Source organism: Apteryx mantelli, chromosome 5 (assembly GCF_036417845.1).
Source record: "Apteryx mantelli isolate bAptMan1 chromosome 5, bAptMan1.hap1, whole genome shotgun sequence".
NCBI classification, from domain to species: domain Eukaryota; kingdom Metazoa; phylum Chordata; class Aves; order Apterygiformes; family Apterygidae; genus Apteryx; species Apteryx mantelli.
The window spans coordinates 84,322,484-84,340,885 of record NC_089982.1 but is presented as its reverse complement, the minus strand read 5'-3'; the positions used below and the strand labels follow the sequence as shown (position 1 = coordinate 84,340,885).

Below are 18,402 nucleotides of genomic sequence, written 5' to 3'. Positions count from 1 at the left end.
AAGCTTTAAGCAGTCCCTGTAGCTCTCTCGGTTGCAAAGCAATTCCCCTGGGAAGTGCTTCAGATATCCAGCAGATCTACAGAAGGCCACTTTCACTCAAGAAGCCACGGACAACAACAAACTCGAAAACACAGAAAACAAACTCACGCGCCTGAAAGGCGGTCGCTCCAGCAAAGGTTGGCTTGACGAGGTTTCGCCGTCTCCTGCGTTGGACACAATTGAGCCGCGCTTGAAGCGTTTCACAAGCCGCTCGGCCCTCAGCATGCAGAGAAGCATCGCTGCTGGTTAGGATAGGGATCTAACCGTGAACCACGGCAGATACGGGTCCAACTGTCGATTCCCGGCTTCCAGCTGAGCACTTTAACCTCCAAAGAGGTTTTTTCCCCTTCCGTAAACTCCAAAAAATTACAGTGTGCATAGTTAAAGTCTACGACTGACCACGACAGAGCAGATCAAAGGTCCTGACAGCGACAGTCTAGGAAACAACACAAGCCCAGCACGAGGATGTACCATTTCTCCACAAAAAGCCAGAAAAAAGAGTCTATGCGCTTTTTTCCCCTGCACAAGTTTATCCAGTCGCCTTTTGGATCCATGTAAATTGTGGCAATGGCAATATCCTATGGCAAGAAGCAGCACAGCTTAACGCCCCGTTGTGCGAGGACGCTTACAACCCCTGCTCTGCGACAGGGTACGGGGTGAAAACACGCTGCAGACACAGAGCAGCACCATCAACTCCAAAATGTGGAAATTCCCAAGGTTAAAGTTACGCGACGCCCACAGCTGAGCTCTCATCCCAAAGTTTAAGTGTTAACGTGCACCACTACAAACGAGCTTTGCCGTACGAGTCCTAAAGGTTCGCACCGTCCTCCTCATTAGCACTCCGTGGGCAAAGAAGCAGAAGAACTGGTTTGCAAGGAGAAAAAGGAAAGAAGATACAGATGACTCTCGATAACACATCTAATTAATAAAGCCTAAACTAGACGGGCTGGTTTAGGCTGCGTGCTCCATCTGCTTTGACTTCATTCGAGACATTTCCCATATCCACCAGCACTTGTTTCCATACGGATATTCCTGCACGCTGACGAGCCAAAGACATGCCTTCAGCACCAGGTCACATAGCCTCTCCTACGGCATTAATGCACATCCTTGTGCTCCTCTCCCATGGAGAAGGGTTGAACATCCAGAATTAGACAACACGAACGTCCAGCATGCAAGAGACGGTCCAGACACAAACCAAGGCTATATCCCCCCTAAAATACTCATATCCCCGTACAAATTTGCCATAACTCTTGATATCCGCAGTTCTCAGCAACCTCTAGACAGGTACTCAGCCACCTTTAAAGCCTTAACCTCAAAAGCTAACATTTTTGATTCTGCTGCGCTTTACGTGACTTGGCAAGCAGCTTAATTCAAGTTCCAGAGTGTAAATGCTGATTTATAAAGAAATATTTGTGGAGCGATTAGGCATAGCTCCCTCAATTAGTTTGAGTTACAACACTAAAAAGCCAGGTTTGGACAAGGTCTTAAGCTTTGCACGTTGCTGGTCCTCCTCCTGGACGCAGTAAGCAGCAACAGAGAAGCGGCAACACGTGCTGTGGACTCCAGAGGCCTCGCTCCAACCACAGGAAACACCCAGACGCTCTCACCGGTCCTAAGAGCTTCGAGAAAAGGAAGGGGTGAGCAAAAAAGTGAGGGGAAGCGACCTCTAAAAGCATCTCTCCCCAAATTTTAAATCTCTGAGAAGTTTTGAAGCTTGGCGTCCCTCACGGAGAGGGCGTAAGGAACAAGAGACCAAGCGCGCGTTTGGTGTTCCCCCATCGCGTGGTACGGTGGAGACACCGACGCGGCGAGAGGCTCCAGGCCAGAGCCAAGGGCGCTTTCCACGGCCGTTCAAGACCTCCAAAACAAGCGGAAATCAGCGGTCAAACGGCACCGATAGTTCTGATGCTTTAACTGCACTAACACTAAAGTGAGGACAGGCTGACTCATACTTACACCAGTTAAGAAACCCGAAAACCAACAGAATTCAGAGAAGGTTGTGGGTTTTTTGACCTGAAAAAGATAAACTAGGTTTCGGTGTGACATGTAGAGTTCATGAAAGGTGAAAATTTTCAGTGAGGTTAAATCCTTCAGCGGCAGAGAGAGGGATACAGTCAACTCCAGATAAGCTGCTGCTGTATTAATGCATGCATAGATCTGCTATTGGCACCTGCTCATACAACAGGAAAAAAAAAAGAAGAAAAAAAGCAAGAATCAGAAGCTTGGATATAGTCTTTCTTCTATTTTTTATGTATAACGCAGAAAGAGGAATGGGACTGAATAAGTAACATCCTATCGGGAAAGCCCAAGCCACACCTAGGATCACATGCAAGAAAAAACCGCCTCGTGTTCAAGCAAGCAAAACAGGGAATAGAGATCTTTCCTAAAGGAGAATCCCTAATAACTCAGATGCGCACATCCACCTGTCATGCCAAGACCCCTTCCCTCTCTTCACACTAAAAAGCCGTTTTCCTAAGAGTTTCATCCGGGGACGCTCAAACAGAGGCTGGGGGAATATTTGCGACTGCAGCCGAATCCCCAGCCCAAGCCACAAAATTCCAGTCGTGATTTCCCACAGCTCCGGGGACATCTGACCCCGGCGGCTTGCTCTGGCCCCGCTCCAGTCCCAATTCTCCACACCCCGAAAAATTCAGCAGCACGAAGCGCCGCAGAACTCGTTCTTCCGTTTGCGAATCGCGGCGGCTGCCCCCGACGAGCCTCAAGTGTCGCAGCTCCCAAGCCAAAGGGACGGATGGAGAAACCCTACGGCGCAAATCTGCCTTCCAGACTTCTCCGTTAGCTAAACGCAGGCAACATGTACGCGCAGCTAAAACTCTTCATCCTGAGAAGTACGACCGACACAGGGAGCCGGATCTAACACAGAAGAGGCAAGATCCTGGGCAAACCACTTAAAAGCTTCCCCCCCCCCCCCCTTCCGGAAGCGGACACGAAACGGCCTGTAGCATTTTGCGAGTCATTCCTCCGACAAGAAAGCCGACGACTTAAAAAACGGAGCTCGCTCAGACGCATGTACAAAATAAAAAGCCAAACAGAAGTTGAACTCGAACTTGCTGACTAAACCGAGACGTAGGGGAGGGAAGCGGGGAGGCAAACGGCCCTTTGGAACAGGCACAGCAACAAGTTTCCACAGGAACATGTTTCTTTAAAGTCGGAGATGCATTAGATCATCCTGTCCCCCAGAGTATGTTGTTTCCTAATGTTTTGCCCAGACCGATTTTAAATGTCAAAAGGATTTTTTTTTATTTTTTTTTTTAATACCTTTAGTCCCCACAGAGCCAGGCAAGGATGAGAATTTTAGATCCGGCGCTGCCTTTCCCATTAAAAAGGCAATTACCGCCGAAGCCTGATCACGGCGGCTCCCGTCGTACGGATTCTGCGAGAGGCGGAAAGGACAGCTTGCTTTTCAAACGGAGCTGGAAAAAAATTAATACGGCCTTTTCAGCGCGCGGGGTTCACACGCCAAGAAAACCGGAAGGCGCGTGGAAGCACTAGGGAAAGACATCCCTCAAGAGAAACCTACTCACGCCGTCTTCCAAAAAGGACACGACACAAGGCCTTCGAGAAGTACTTACTCCAAAATGTACACTACCCTCAAAATATTCATATTCCTCTCACTTCTTAATCCTCCTGTCCAGTTAATGAAGCAAAGAAAAAAAAAAAGTGATCTTTGGATGCAGAAGGTCTCGCCCCACATGGAGCTAGGAGAAACTGGATTGAGCATCCACATGGAGCGCAGGACTAAAACCAAGGGAGCTTGGCCTCCTCCTTGCAGACACGAAGGCAACAAGCATCTTGCAAGACTGAGCTCTTGGATAACTCTAAGTGGAAATTAGCACTACAAGCTGGAAACATCTGGATGTAGATAGTTAAACAAGATAGCATCTCCGGGTCACATCTGTTTTCCACATTCTCATGTCAGCGCACCAAAGGGATAGGAAATCAGGTGGCCGGGCCGCAAGCCCGAGAGTCGGGAGCACTTCTGCTCCGGGTTTGCTCGGGGTCCTCCGAGTCCGCCGTTAAAGACAAACGGATCAAACGGGCCACTGCCACCGGGAGAGACCTCTCCATCTCCCCCGACCCCAGCACACAGTCCCGCACCCGGCCCTGCGAGAGACCCACTGGCAAATCCAGCTCGCCAATCTGCCGAAACGTCGGCCAGAAGGCACGTGTGTTGGGGGAGAACAGTCTTCCGCCGGAGCGAGCGAGCCGGACGGCCTTACCTCTTGTCAGACGTGGTCCCACGCGCGCAGAAAAGCGGGAAGAGAAGGGAAAAAAAAAAAAAGAGAAAGCAAAAAAAGCGCGTTGCTTTTCCAGGCGGCCGTAAAGTAAAGCGAGCTGAACGACCCTCGCTTCATAAGAAGCCAATGCCTTTCGGCTCGAGCGTCTCACGCGGGAAGCGGTCGGTATTGCGAGATGCATGACGCCTGTTCTCCAAGAGACTTCAGAGCAGGTCAAAAGCCGGCGCTTCTTAGCGAGCACAAACTCATTCTTCTAGTCCACGTACCTCCCCTTTCGCCCGGGGACAGCGAGCAGCCCGGTAGGATGTATCAGGAATATCCCCGTCCCTCACAGAGCCCCAAAAGCCAGTAAACGAGACAGGCATCAATAAATGGGAGTAGGATGCTGAGTGAAGGAAAGTTCACGTAAGAGAGCTCACAGAAAAAGGAGTATTGAAGAGTTTCAACTCCTCTGTCTGAAGGCAGGAAAGACTTAATAGGCACTTTTGTACTTGAAGCTAAGAAAAAACCTTGCCCAGAGGAAAAAGAAAAAAAAAACCCTAAAAATGGAAGAATGAAACGGGCAAACTCTTGACACAAGTGCGATTTTGTGAGCAGAGACAATTTACGGATTGGGTTTTTAAAAGCAAAGGAGGACGAGGAAAGAAAGAAAGAAAGAAGGAAAGGGCAACGCTGGTACTGCCAAACTAACTGTTAAGCGCCTTCTTCCAAGATCATCTCTTGGCTCCGGGCCGTGGACACGTAATTCAGAGTTCAACGGGGAGGCAGGCTCTGAGCGCGGCTCCCCGCTGGCAGGTGGAAACGGCTTTTCAGCATCTCCCTCGCACATCACGGCACAAATCCTGCCACTAGATTTCGGCATGACCTAGCAGTGCTGGGCTCAGCGGTCCTTACCGGCTCGCTGCGTCCTCCCGCCAGGACGCGGGCCGTGAAGAAGACCTCTTGCCAAGACTTACGCTGCAGTCCAGCTGCTCGGTAACCACGTGCATGGCCTGGTTGCTCCAGCTCGGACCGATGGAGAGGAACGAACCTGCAAGGACGTCTGAACGAAGAACTAGATCGAAAGCCTCAGAGCTACACCGCACGCAGCCAAATACCGTCCAAAGCCTGAAAGAAGCCAAACCTCTGAAGCATTCGAAGCCGCCGTGCTATTAGAGAAGAAAATCCAGCAGCAATAAGCAACAGACCTCTCTGAAATAGAACATTTTGGAAACTATCAGTTTTGTTGTTTCCAAAATTGATACCTGTACAAGCTCAACGTCTTGAGCACTCCCATGTGCATTGCCAGAACTCAAGAAGGTATTGTGGTATTTGGTATTCCTGGGCACGGTGGAGAAGGGAGGGTTCGGCAGCTGGCGGAAAAAGGGAGGGAGGAGACAAGAGCAAGCCATGAGTTTCTGAGCGAGACCCAGCATAGGATGGACCAGTTCAGCTCAGGTCTGAATTCAAGTGGCTCTTTCATTAGCAAAACCGGATTTAAGCACTGCATACATACCCAGTTCCTTTCTCCCGTACCACCACTTCCCCTCACTTCTCCCCAAAAGTGCACCCAAACGCCTCTGAAACCCGGGCACAGCTCCGGGCCAGTATTGCAGCACAGACCCATTACAGAAGCGAGAACGTTTGAATGAAGAACATAGTTCAAATTGCTCAAAAGCTTTGGAGCATTTTATCCAAGGTTTTGGCTGCTTAAGAGTAAAACTAGGTCCCAGCTTCCAAAAAGTAAAGCCACGAGCAATGAGAGAGTTGATGTTAATACAACACCCAACAGTGCAGGCTGATGGGGTCATCAGGTACTGCCGTATCAAATGACCACACACAAATTTGGGCAGTCAGATATGCTTAAGAACTGACTGAAGAGTACTGAAGAGGTACAACCAGGTCACTGAAGGAAGAGCCTCGTTCAGGTATGACAAAATACCTTCGTATCTTTGACAAAAATCCTTATCCGAGAGGCTTTCCATCAAAAAAACGGAAGCTGGAGGTCCAAGTCCAAGCAACAGGACTGCCTCCTAGCAGCTACCACCACGGGCCTCGCCGCCTCTCGAGGGGGGACAGAGGCTCTCCTGCAAACACAGCCTTAAAGATGCCAGGGGCCAAGCTTTGATTCCTCCCAGATCAGGAGCTGCTGGACATTTGCAGGGTGGGATAAGGGAAGTTCACAGCATCACTGCGTATGGTGCAAGGCTTCCACCCTACTGCCGGTTCGGCGCTTCCAGCAGCGCTAAGCACCCTTGTCTTTAAAAACTGTTCCCTAATCCCTCGCCACAGCGCACGGAAACACAAGATAAAGCATCGCCGCCGAAAGCGAGCCCCGCAAGCAGCCAAACCCACCAAGCACGGCTCGGCGGAGGCGAGAGGACTGAGGACCGCAAGCCGACTTTGACCCGAAGCCGGGCCGGGGAGTAAGGCAGGCGCCTTCGATGGGAGCCCAGGCGCTGCGGACCGTCACGCTCCAACAAGATCTCGGAAGAAACGCCTCCGTCGCCGCCTCCCGCGACACAATGCCGCGGCCTGTTCCGCATTCTGGAAACACGCTGGGCCTGGCATGGCGTCAGCCCAACCTCCAGCCCAGCGGCACGTTGCATCGGGTGCTTTGCATCAAAGGACAGGAGGGGGAAAATAATAATAATAATAATAATAATAATAATAAAAAAGAACCCATCTCTTACGGTGCCGCAGTCCAAAGCGCATCTTCCCTGTATCGGAGGCTTTGGCAGGCTGCAAATTCTTGCCATCAGAGATGCTGGAGCAGGGAGATAAAAAGGCAGGAGCATTTAAGGCTGCAGGGAGTTCAGGGGATCAGGATTCAAAGGCGGTTTATCATCTTTCACGCTGCCCTGCGAGACGGATGCGAAGGATCCAACGCCGACCATCAGGCGCTCGCTCGGCAGCCTAATCTCCTAAAGCCCGAAGCCAAAACATCCCGAAGGAGACGAGCTGCGATCCGTCACCGAAACGGCCAAATAGCCTTCCCGCAAAAGCTGCGCCCCAGCAGCCCTGCTAGTCACAACGACGCTCCAGGAAGGCTTTAAAACTTCTGTAATAATTACTGTAACAGGCAAAAAAAAATAAAAATAGAGCTCTTCCCAACAGGAGACTCCGCAGAAGCGCTACGCAGCGGGTTTGCGCAGGCAGCTGCAGCCCGGAGCCAGCGGCCGCGCTGGAAAAGCCAGTCATTTCCTGGTGCCTTCGCAAACTCCGGTCCCGTCGGCCGGCGCACAGGATGCGATAGGCGGCCCCGAGAAACGAAACGGCCGCTGCTCCGCGGCGGAAAGCCGTACCCTTTTCTTTCTTTTTTTTTTTTTGGGCTTCGTTCGGGCTGGGGAAAAGCCGCGGGGAATATTTCGGGCAGAAGCGCTGCCCCGCGCGGCGGCGGAGCGGGGCACACCGCCGACGTGCCCCTCTTCGTATCGTAACGGTGTTAGAGGCGCCAAGCGTCGCTTAAACAAAAACTCCTGCTGCAGCTCCTCGATGGATTTCCTAACTCCGGCCAGTAGGCAGAGGTCACTGTTTCTTAAGCAAGGTTTAATACGGGCAACGTTTGGCCACGAGTCACCCGGCATCGAAACCGCAGCGGCTCCGAGAACAAACCGCTCCCAACAGCAGATCAGTCCACGAGTGTTTGCCGAAACACTACTTATACTTCCAACATATTTCCAGGCAGCGCAGGTCACTAAAGCGGATGGGCAAAGGGAGCTTTGGTCTGATCCAGTCGCGGGGTTTCCATGAAAATGATTTTTAACCCCCCAGTTGAGGACCGTGGGGGACGATCCCCTCCATACGCAGGCAGGGCTGGAGAAGGGGCTGGGAAGATCCCCCCGGGATGACCATCTCGGCAGCCGAAATCGGCCAAAGCGAGCGACAGGAGCGACAGGAAGCGTCGCTAAAACAAAACCGCGCTCAAAACGACGGGTGGCGTTTGGGCAGAAAAGACCGGGCGAACCCGCTTTTCCCAAATCTCTCCCTTCTGCATCAGTTCGCGATCCGCCGGGCGTCAAGGAGCGAGGTTCCCCGCTCAGGCCCTGCGGCTGGGGGCCGCTCACCGCGCCGGGGTCCAGAGGGCTCCTGATTGACCGATCGTCCTAACCACCCTTGGATTTAGCGGCACGGTTTTCAGAGCGCGCGTTTAGTCGCTCGGCCTTCGAGTCGGCAAGGGGGGGGGCGAACGGCGGGCGAACGGCTTCTTTCAAGGTCAGCGAAGACCACGGCAAAAGGGCGCCGCAGATAAAAAGAGAGAAAAAAAAAAAAAGGGAAAAAAGCTAGATTATTTAAATCTTTTCAGAAGAGGCAGCGCTGCCCAAGAGGTTCTTCCTCAATCCGACGGGAAACCTCGGCAGCCTGCCCTAGACGAGTTTTCCAGCCAGCGGCTAAAACGCACGCTGCAGACTAAAACGCGTACAAACTAAAATTCAAATTCACACATTACACAGCAGCCTACACGCAGGAAATTTTCCCAAAGTTTTGGAGAAATTTTGGAGAAGGTTAGGGGTCTACAAACCAAGCTGTTGGAGGCCACCGCCCCGCAAGAAGCGTTTTCGCAAGGCTGCCGAGCGCAGCCGAACCTTGCGAATGGGAAATCCTTTACTCGCAAAGCTGCAAAGAAAAGCCATGGCGAGCAGGACGCCTTTCCCGCCATCTCGCTCCCGCATCCTCCTGGCTCGCCTCCGAAAATAATTTGACCCCCTGCAACCCGAAGCCTGGCCGCAGCTTTACGGCCGAGTTTCTAAACCCGGGCCTCAAGTTATGCTTCTGAAGTTTGGTACCTAAGAGCGGCACAGTGGGCGAAACAGAGAAGTCTGATAGATGCACCAAGCGCTGAGCAGCAGCGGAAGATACCCGGGGATGTATATATTTATTTGCAGGCTTCTCGAACATATCCATACGAGCTTAACTTCTGCAACGAGAGTGGGACGTGATTATCTGTTGGCACGATAAAAAATTATTCAAGCTGTAAAGCAGCAGGATAGTTTTCATGTTGTCCTGCACTGATATCTAAGAAAAACAATTTTATATATATATATATATATATACGGCACCTCAAAACCTTCAGGTTCAGGGCCAAAATCTCGCTGTGCTGTATGTGTGCAACGCCTTGAACAAACGGCTGCTCTTTCCCAGAAAACTGCTGGAATCTTTCTAAACCACTAAAATGCCTTTTTTTTTTTCCCCTTCTCCTTTTTTTAATTAAAGGAAGTCCTGTTCTTCATATTTCTCCACTCCTTCAGCACAATTCACTTCCCAAGCGTTTCGAGAGCTGCCTTTCGGAAGCTCGCAGGAACATCATGACTTTCATCTCTCTCGCTCCGGCCTCCCAGGAGGCTCAGATGGGTGCGCAGGGCGGCTTGCCACCCCGGAGCCAGACCTGGGATGCGTTTTTGACTTTTCTTCCACTAGGACACCATGGAGGACAAGTCACTTCTCCCTCCGTGCCCGTTTCTTCTCCTACCTTTTATTAGGGGCTGCCCCAAACGATCTGGGTCCGCGCGGCAAGCGTAGCATAGTCTTTTACAGAAGTAAACCGGGCTAAATGTTGTAGATGTGGAAAACCAGAACTGAACACGTGGAGCTACAGACCGAGTCCGCGCTGAACACAATAAAGTAACGCCCTTGCCACCTCATCGCCCTTGGCAATACCTTCCTCGGTGACTTTTTTTTCCACTCTGGCAAACAAGGAATGATTTTAGTTGCACGGTGTCCAGCTGCACTGGCTCCGAAGAGGGTACAGACAGGGCAGAGCCACCATGGGCTTCCCCCAGAAAACTCTTCCAGCCTCCAAGGCTTCGGGGCTTACGCTCGTAGCCTGACACACACCTGACGTTTCTCCACCGCAAAGCGGGGAAACCGCAAAGCGGTCCTAGTATCTTCCTAGATTATCAAGGAGACCTAGCCTACAGCTTTTTTTTTTTTTTTTTTTTTTTTTTTACAGGTCCTCCCTTTCTTTTTCCAAAAGCAGAAAACCTTCCCCAGGTTTGCCAAGACCTCACTTCAGGTCACATCAGCAATTAGCACTTTAGTTATCATCCGAAAGACCGTGAAGGACAAGACTGCTATTTCCAAGAGCGAGCTAAGGGATGCGCAGCGGGGCCCAAGCCATCGCTCTGATTAACAGGAGCCCCAGCGAGCTGCAGCGCACGCTGACGCCAGGAACAGACTTCAGATGCGGCAAGCTCTCCAACACGTACGATGACGTAACTTATCAATGCAAGTCAGTAATATCACCTCTTCGGCAGCCGCTGTTTGCGATGAAAAGTGCTTGAGATTCCCAGAGTGTAAATAAGGATATTAACTCTGAAAATGCTGGTTTGAAAGCAGGTGATGAGCCCCATACAATCCCAGGGAGAGAAGAAGAGCATTTGTCGGCTTGCAAACACCGTGGAGCTCGTCACTGTAGCTAAATCACCGAGTTCCAGCTATTATCAGTGTTCCCAATGGCAGTATTGCTCCAGAAAAGCCCCAAAGAGACCTAAATGGCTTGCAGGCCACCCCATTCACATCATCTCTGATGACTGCCCTTTCCACCGCCCAGCTGACCACCAAACAAAGCACGGCCGCATTCCAGCAAAAGGGGAGCCCGCAGGAACACAAAACGCCGCGTAAGGAACGGATACCAAAGAGAAACGGGGGAGGCAAGGAAGGATGGCCAGACATCTCCTTCTGGGGAACCCTCCACAAACCGACTTCTCCTGGTGGGGGGAAGCATCCGAGCGCAGACCCCGTGAGACATCTCACAGCAGTTTGACGGTGCACACGAGAAGCGCCAGCTGCTCCCAGCAGTACCAGAGCAAGGTCACCGTGGACGGGGTGGAGACCCAGCCGAGTTAAACCCACGGGCTTCAGATCATCACAACCGTCATAAATCCAAGAGATGATTTCGAAACACCAGACGTGATACGTGAACGTAGTCGTCCAAAGGGGAGGTTCAACCCCCGAACGATCCAGCGCCAATTGATTCACTGCTCATACTTGAATCAAGCTTTCCTGTCACCTATTGCTTAACGCAGCTACACAACATCTGCAAGTTGGAACGCGTCAGACTCCGGGTTGAAGCCTGCCGTGCTCCCTCAGCTACTCAGTACCTCTCCGATCCGACCTCTGACATCCTTTATCGATCTAGCATAGCATGTCAAACAACATTTCGGCCCCCCGAGTTACAAATATAGATCTCTCAGCTCCCCATCTAAGCAAGCAATTAGTAACCATCGGTCAAGGCTTCCAGCAGCTGGGCGTCCAGACGCTCAGAAATCGGCTCCTGAAGACGCCCCGGTGGCTCTGTCTCACTGCAGCATATCTCACGCCGAAGACCGGCTGGGATTTCCCAGCCAGGCATTCCCCCTTGCCATTGCTCCAGGGCGCCGTCTAAAAAGGCGTTGACGGAGCACTTCAACAGGGGGATGAAGAAGACAAATGAGGACGCGGCCTCAGCCCTCGCCGCCCGGGCCAGCGGATGCCGGTGGAAAAGTTGACCCCAGCCCGCACCGCTGAAGAAGGCAGCGGGACAGACGAGCAGTGATCCCGTGTGCGTTCCCGGCACCCGCTACGACACAATTCATCTCATGCTTCGCAGGTCAGCGGTGGAAGCACTGGAAGCCAGGAAGGATGCCTACACCTCCCCTTCCTCTAAAAACCACAGATTTTGCGGGGGAAAAGAATAAGGGCCAAGCAAAAGAATAAGGACGCCCTCCTCGAAGGGCCAGAAAACCACCACGGTTTTGGTTCGACTGTCGTGCAGGATGTGGAAGCCCTCGTTATAGCAATAACAAGCTCGCAAGCACTCAGCTGGCACGCTAAGAACATGCCAAATCGGGTCACAAGCAACTTTTCACAAGCGGGAACCCCTTCGCCTGTTCATTTCTCCGCGAGGAAGGGAAGAGGTGGTGGTTCACCTCCCTCACCGCAGACGTCCTTGGCTGCCCCCAGCAGTAAAAGGCTTGCAAACAACCCGAGCGATACGTACGCCTCTTCTTTCCCACCAGCCTGCGATGCCTGGCTTCGGTCTCGCGCGCAGGAGACTCTGCTCGGAAGGATGGGTGGCACACCACGACCTGTCTCGGACAGGAGAGGCGGAGGCCGCATTTGTGTCAACGCTTCTTGATTTCCATCCCGGGGCCAAATTAGCATTAATCACGCCATGCAAAATGAAACTGCTTCAACAGGAAAGAATTAGGGCAACCAATTATTCCGGGATAAAGAGGCCTTACTTCCTAAGCAAGGCATCTATCTGCCTGCAGAATAAAAGAGGACATTCTCCTATATGCAATTTTAGAAAAAAGAAAAAAAAAAAAAGCCCCTGCGCCAGTTTTAAAAGATTACTAACCTCAACTCCTGTTACAGTAGCCACCAGGATTTCCTACATGACCAACGTGCCAAAACCCAACCCACACTCGGTTGTTTTGATTTTTGCTATCAAAACTGCAGCCATCATAAACACAGTGGTATCGCATGCGTAACCACAGCAAAAGCGCCTTTGGTGACCACTTTGGATGCTTAAACGCAGCAGAGCTTTCAGCTCCGCAGGCCCCGATGCAGGGCAGGGAGGAGAGGCGAAGAGCAGGCGCGCCGGCTTCCCCGCGGCCTGAAACAAGGTTTCCCAAAACCAAGATGCCCAAGCTACGGGGAAACGCCGAGAGGAGGAAGGCGAGCGGCTTTCCTCGCCGCGCCGGCCTCCGTGAACCACCTTCGGGTCGATACTGCGGTTCATTCATTCGCAGCCAGCTTTAGCTGGACGACATAAACTCAGACCGCGCTGTCGCGGGAGCAGCGCGCAGCGGAGCGCGCACCAGCTAGCAGGCGCTTATCCAAGCCCCAGGCCCGGTGTTTGGTGGCCCACGTTGCACTCGCCACCCCCCCACCACATCTGTATTCCCATCACGATTGCGCTTACGGGGGTGCACCGCGCTAACGACACCCAGGGAACGCCGAACCGCCGAGCATCCAAGGCTGGATGTCGCTCAGCAGCCGTCAAATCGGACTGACGGTTAAACCCTCCCCCTCACCCCGTAATCTCAAGCCATGTCGTTTCACCACCAAGGTTGCAATTAGATCCCTATCTCCCGCTTCCACTTCTCTTCGCCTCGAACCGGCCCAGCGCCCGCGGCGGGGAGGCTCCGCCACACGCCTGCTGCCAGGACGTGCAGCAGGGCGCAGAGCTACGGCAACGGTGCAATCGTACGGTGAATCTGAGCACGGTGAATCGAGAGAGCAGCAAGCGGTGGGGTCGAGCGTGGCACCGGGCGCTGTACGGAAACGCCGAGGACGGAGCAGAAGAGTTGATGTTCGGCGCTGGCAGCTAGCTGTGCCCGGACATCAGGCTTATTCCCGCAGGGCATGGAGTGGAGGGCAGCGAGTATGAGCCCTGATGGGTCCCCCCACCATCGCTTCCTCCCTTGCAGCCCAAAGAGGTGGCCCACCATCACACTTGGACCTTGCTGCACCACAAGACAGCCGACTCTTGCACTGCAAAACACCCACGCTGGTCAGTACGGCACGGATACCCCCAAAAAGCACAGACCATCTTCACAACATTTGCCAGGACCATTCCGGAGGCGCAGATGAAATTCGAGGTCTCTTAAGGAAACCAGCCAGAAAAAAAAAGTAAGGACGAAGCTACCTCAGGACGAATGGCTCAGCAGATCCACACGTGGGACGGCACATGACGGCATCTGCTGAGCCCACGACAAACTTCCCTTGAGCTTTGATTACAAACATGAGTTTTAAACGCCGCCAGGTATCAGAGAAATGAGAACTGCAACTGGATCAGGTCTATCTCCGGCAATAGCCAGGCCCAGCTGCTCCTGGGGAAGATCAAAGAAGCCTTGCTGGACAGTTACAGATGGAAGAGCTTACTTACCAGTAAATCTCCTCCTAAACCCTTCACGTCGTGATTAAGCACGACGGCTCATACCCCACATATTAAATATTAATCCTAACATAACTGGCGATGTTTCGATTATCCCGTTCGGACAACCGAGCATTTGGAGCAGCCAATTCCTTCTCGAGCCCGAACGTCCTCGCAAACGTGCCTAACAGTGCAAAGCAGCACCTCTCAGCAGCGATCGAAGCCTCGTAGCCGGCGATGCTCTGCTCAGCTTCGGCTCGCAGTCTGGCAGCAAACCAGCTGGATCTCACCGCTTCCTGATGAAAAGCGGCACGGCATCAGTAGCGAAGCAGTTAAGAGCACTGCAGCGAATCAGCCCACGACGACAAACACGGACATTTCCTACCTCTTCGCTCCACGGTCTCTTCCTGCCTGCAGGCTTGGAAGATGCCCATGTGCCTGGTCACACTCAAATGATTTCCACCGCGACAGGAAAGACTTGGGATTTGTTTCGTTTTAAGAGGAAAACTCAGATTATGAATGGGAGCAGAAGAAACTACGAAGCTCGTCAGGGCTGACCTCCTTCCTATACACCACCAGCAATATCGGCCAGGAGTTTGTGCAGCCGGCTGACAACTCGTGACCTTACTGAAGCATTTGGGCACCGCATCCTATCCAGAAAGCATAACAAAGTGCTACCATAAAAAAAAAAAAAAAAAACACAAAAAAACCAACAACCTCCACGTGCTTTGCCCCGCACACCATTTAACATCAAGGGCTGGGACAGCAACAGTTTCCTGAAAACACACAACAGCTCTACATAACACCTTGGAAGCGAAACTGAGAAAGTATTACACGTTCTCATCGAGTACCGGAGAAATTTAGGTAAGTTGGGTTTAAGCACAGAAGTATCAACCCTCAGGAAAGCAGCTCATGATCACCAATGTCCCCAGACAGTCACTACGCAGGACTTAAAACTAACCCGAAAGACAAGCGGAGGACACGTGGTGTAACCCGTTCCTGCCAGCGCTTCAGGGCGTCGCACGCGCCGCAGACCAAAGCCACCAAACCACCAAGCAAAGCGGGTGTGAAAGGGACAGATCTAGGTCATCGACTGCAGGAGACAGGGGAAAGAGGGAACGCGAGATACTCCTCCATAAGGATGTTAATTTAGGGCTTTAACCAATATTATGGATCCATAGAAAGCACTGGTTATTTGAGAGAAACATTTTAGGAAACCGGAGCTGCGCATTCTGGTCGTTTGAAAGCAACACAGCAAGGTCAACGGCAGGAGAGTGATGCTGCTGGAAGCGAGAAACGCCTATTTCCAGCACCTCCCAGTATCCCCACTGGTTTAACTGTTTCATAAAAATCAGGCAAATCCCCAAACGCGCACAAATGACTCTTGTAAATCTGCTTAAGAGACCGGAAAGCGTATATAAACCCGGGCGCTCACTTCGGCTGATGCGGTTACCTTCTCCGCCATCAGGTGTTGGAGCGCCGCGAATTCACGTGAAAAACGGAGAGACAAACCACCATCGGGTCCGTAGTTTTAATTCCTGATCCTTTTCCGTGCCCGCTGCAAATCAGAGCCCGAAGCAAGGCCAGCTGATCTGCGGCGCCGGTCAATACGTTTCGGCTAGCGAACGCCGGAGGCGCGACAGAAGCGTCCCTCTGCGCGAGGGGACGACGTCGCGGCTGTCGGCGGTGCCGCCGCGCGGCCCTAAGCGCCGCGAGCTCCGCTAGCATCCCCGTCCCTTCCCCTCCCGTTGCATTTTCCTCTCTAGAAGCCCTTCGACAAAAATGAAGAAAAATCCCTGAGCGTTTTCCAAAGCACCCTGCGTGCTCCCAGCAAGCTTCTACCGACCGCAGAGAAAGGATGACTAATTTTTTAATTTACTGATTTTTTTTTTTTAGCATAATACAAAAGCCAGAGGATCTCGTTTCCCTCCCGCCCTCCGCTCCCCCCCTCGCCCAGCGACCCAAGGAACACGGGCTGGGCTCCTCGCGCGGCAGTACGCGGATTTTTCACGTCGCTCCATATTTAGCAGGAGGCAAAACATAAAAAAATAAATAAAATAAATAAAAAAGCCTCCCTTCCTTCCTGTCACATTTTCCATCCCTTGATGACATCGAAGACCAGAAATAAGCAAACGCTCGCCGAGCGGAGAGAGGACACGTCCACCAGAACGCGGGAGAGCGAGAGGCCGGGCAGCCCGGGCGTGCAGCAGGCAAGCGCCCTCCGATCCCGGATGGGTAGGGAGACACCCGGATCGTGGAAAATCTCCGCTACCTATCCAGGGAAAAAAAACTCCCCTCCGAGATGCAAGACATTTCGGAGGTCTGCAGCTTCCGGACTTTCGCAGCGGGCGCCCCCCAGCCCGTCAAGCACCCGTTTGACTCCGGCAGCTCCGTCGGGAAACACGGGGGCACGGCGGCTCTGCCGGGGCCCCTGAACGCGTCTCCCAAGCCGTCCGGATTTTCATCAGGAAGCTTCCGCCGAGCGGCCCGGAGCAGAGCCCGCCAGGGCCGGGAGCTTCCTCCACGGAGCCCCGTTCAAACGCCGCTCGCTCCCTTTAACGCCGCGCCGTCTCCAGGCCTGTCCGCGGGGTGGGGAAGAGAGGGCGATCCCGGGAGCACGGCGCGGGCGGAGAGGCCCCCCCCACCCCGGGACCCCGCAATTGCCACGGGGCTCGGGAGCGACGACCTCCCTTTTCCAAAAAATAAAAATAAAGGGGATAAAACCACCCCGCAGGCGAGGAGGGGGCCGCGCTCCCCCCAACTCCGGCTGCCCCACGCCGCCGCCGCCGGGGTTAACTTTAGGAGAGGGTCCGGGAAGGGGGACACGAAACACAGCCGCAGGCCTTTGCCCCCCCCCGCCCCCGTGCAGAGCGGCGATGCCGGCGGGGGGGCGACCTGTAGGGCCCCACGCACAGAGCCCCCCCGATGCCCCAATAGGGCCCCATGGGTGCCCCCAAGGACCCCATAGGGCCCCGTGGACACTCCCAAGGCCCCCCCCGGACTCCACAGGGCCCCTCTAGGGCCCCACGGACACCCCCAAGGCCACCCCCGGACTCCACAGGGCCCCTCTAGGGCCCCACGGACACCCCCAAGGCCCCCCCCGGACTCCACAGGGCCCCTCTAGGACCCAACGGTCACCCCCAAGGCCCCCCCCGGACTCCACAGGGCCCCTCTAGGGCCCCACGGACACCCCCAAGGCCCCCCCCGGACTCCACAGGGCCCCTCTAGGACCCCACGGACACCCCCAAGGCCCCCCCCGGACTCCACAGGGCCCCTCTAGGGCCCCACGGACACCCCCTAGCCCCCCCCGGACTCCACAGGGCCCCTATAGGACCCCACGGACACCCCCAAGGCCCCCCCCGACTCCACAGGGCCCCACGGACGCCCCTCAGGCCCCCCCACGGGCCCCTCAAGGCCCCCCCAGGCCCCACGGCCTCCCCCCCCGAAGCCCCCCGGCGGCCGGGCAAAGCCCCTCAGGGCGTCGCCGCCCCCGCAGGCGTCGCCATAACGACGGGCCCGGCGCCGCCCCCCCCCCCGGCCGGGCCCGGCCGCGCCCCGCCGCGGGCCGGCGCTCACCTGCGGGCGGCGGGCGGCGCCGCCGAGGGCCGGGCTCGGCGCCGCCGACGGGCTCCGCTGCGCTGCGTTGCGTTGCTGCGCCGCCGCCGCGGCCCCGACCATGGACACCGCGCCGAGGGCGAGGCGGGAAAGGGCGCGACGGGGAGAGCGCGGCGCGGCACTGCCGGCCGCCGCCGCTCAGCGCCCAGGCGCGGCGCTGCCGGCCCTCAGCAGCAGCGGCGCCGCCGCAGCCGCCCGCCCGCTCCTGCTGCCGCCGCCGCCGCCGCCGCCATGGTGCGGCTCCATGCAGGGCGCGCGCCGCTCACAGGGGCGGGGCGGGGCGGGGCGGGGGGCGGCGCCGGCGGCGGCGTGGGGGCGGCGCCTGGCTTCGGGGCGGCGGTCTCACGCCGCCCTCCGGCCCCGCCGGCTCGGGCAGCGCCGTGGTTTCCGGCGCGGCTCTGCCCGCAGCGCCCCGCACCGCGCGCGCGCGCGCGCACCACCCTCCTCCCGCCCCGCCCGCCCGCCCGCCATTGCCCCGCCAGAGCGGCGGGCGCCGAGACACCGCCTCGCCGCTCTGCAAGGCGGCCGCGGATTGGGCGCTCTGAGAGACCCGCCGCCATTGGCCGCCGCAGCGCGCGCGCGCGCTCTGCCCCCCCCACCCGCGCTCCCGGGAGCGCGCGCTCCCCCCTCGCTCCCCACCGCGACGGCCCC

General features: G+C 55.0%; 1 protein-coding gene across 4 annotated transcripts in view; it reads right to left on the bottom strand.

The window, feature by feature from the left end:
• PTPRA (protein tyrosine phosphatase receptor type A) overlaps window positions 1–17,857 on the bottom strand; it is a 109,144-nt gene extending 91,287 nt beyond the window's left edge. For 2 of the 4 annotated variants that reach the window (XM_067298392.1, XM_067298395.1), the window contains exon 1: window positions 17,713–17,857. Coding sequence is in view for 1 of the 4 variants with exons in the window: in XM_067298391.1 (XP_067154492.1) it covers window positions 6,971–7,036 (66 nt within the window). In the remaining 3 variants the exon portion in view is untranslated. Of the gene's footprint in view, window positions 1–6,970; window positions 7,055–17,712 lie in introns of those variants that run through there. The other 2 variants (XM_067298393.1, XM_067298391.1) reach the window with 2 other exon arrangements.
• Window positions 17,858–18,402: the final 545 nt, after the last annotated feature.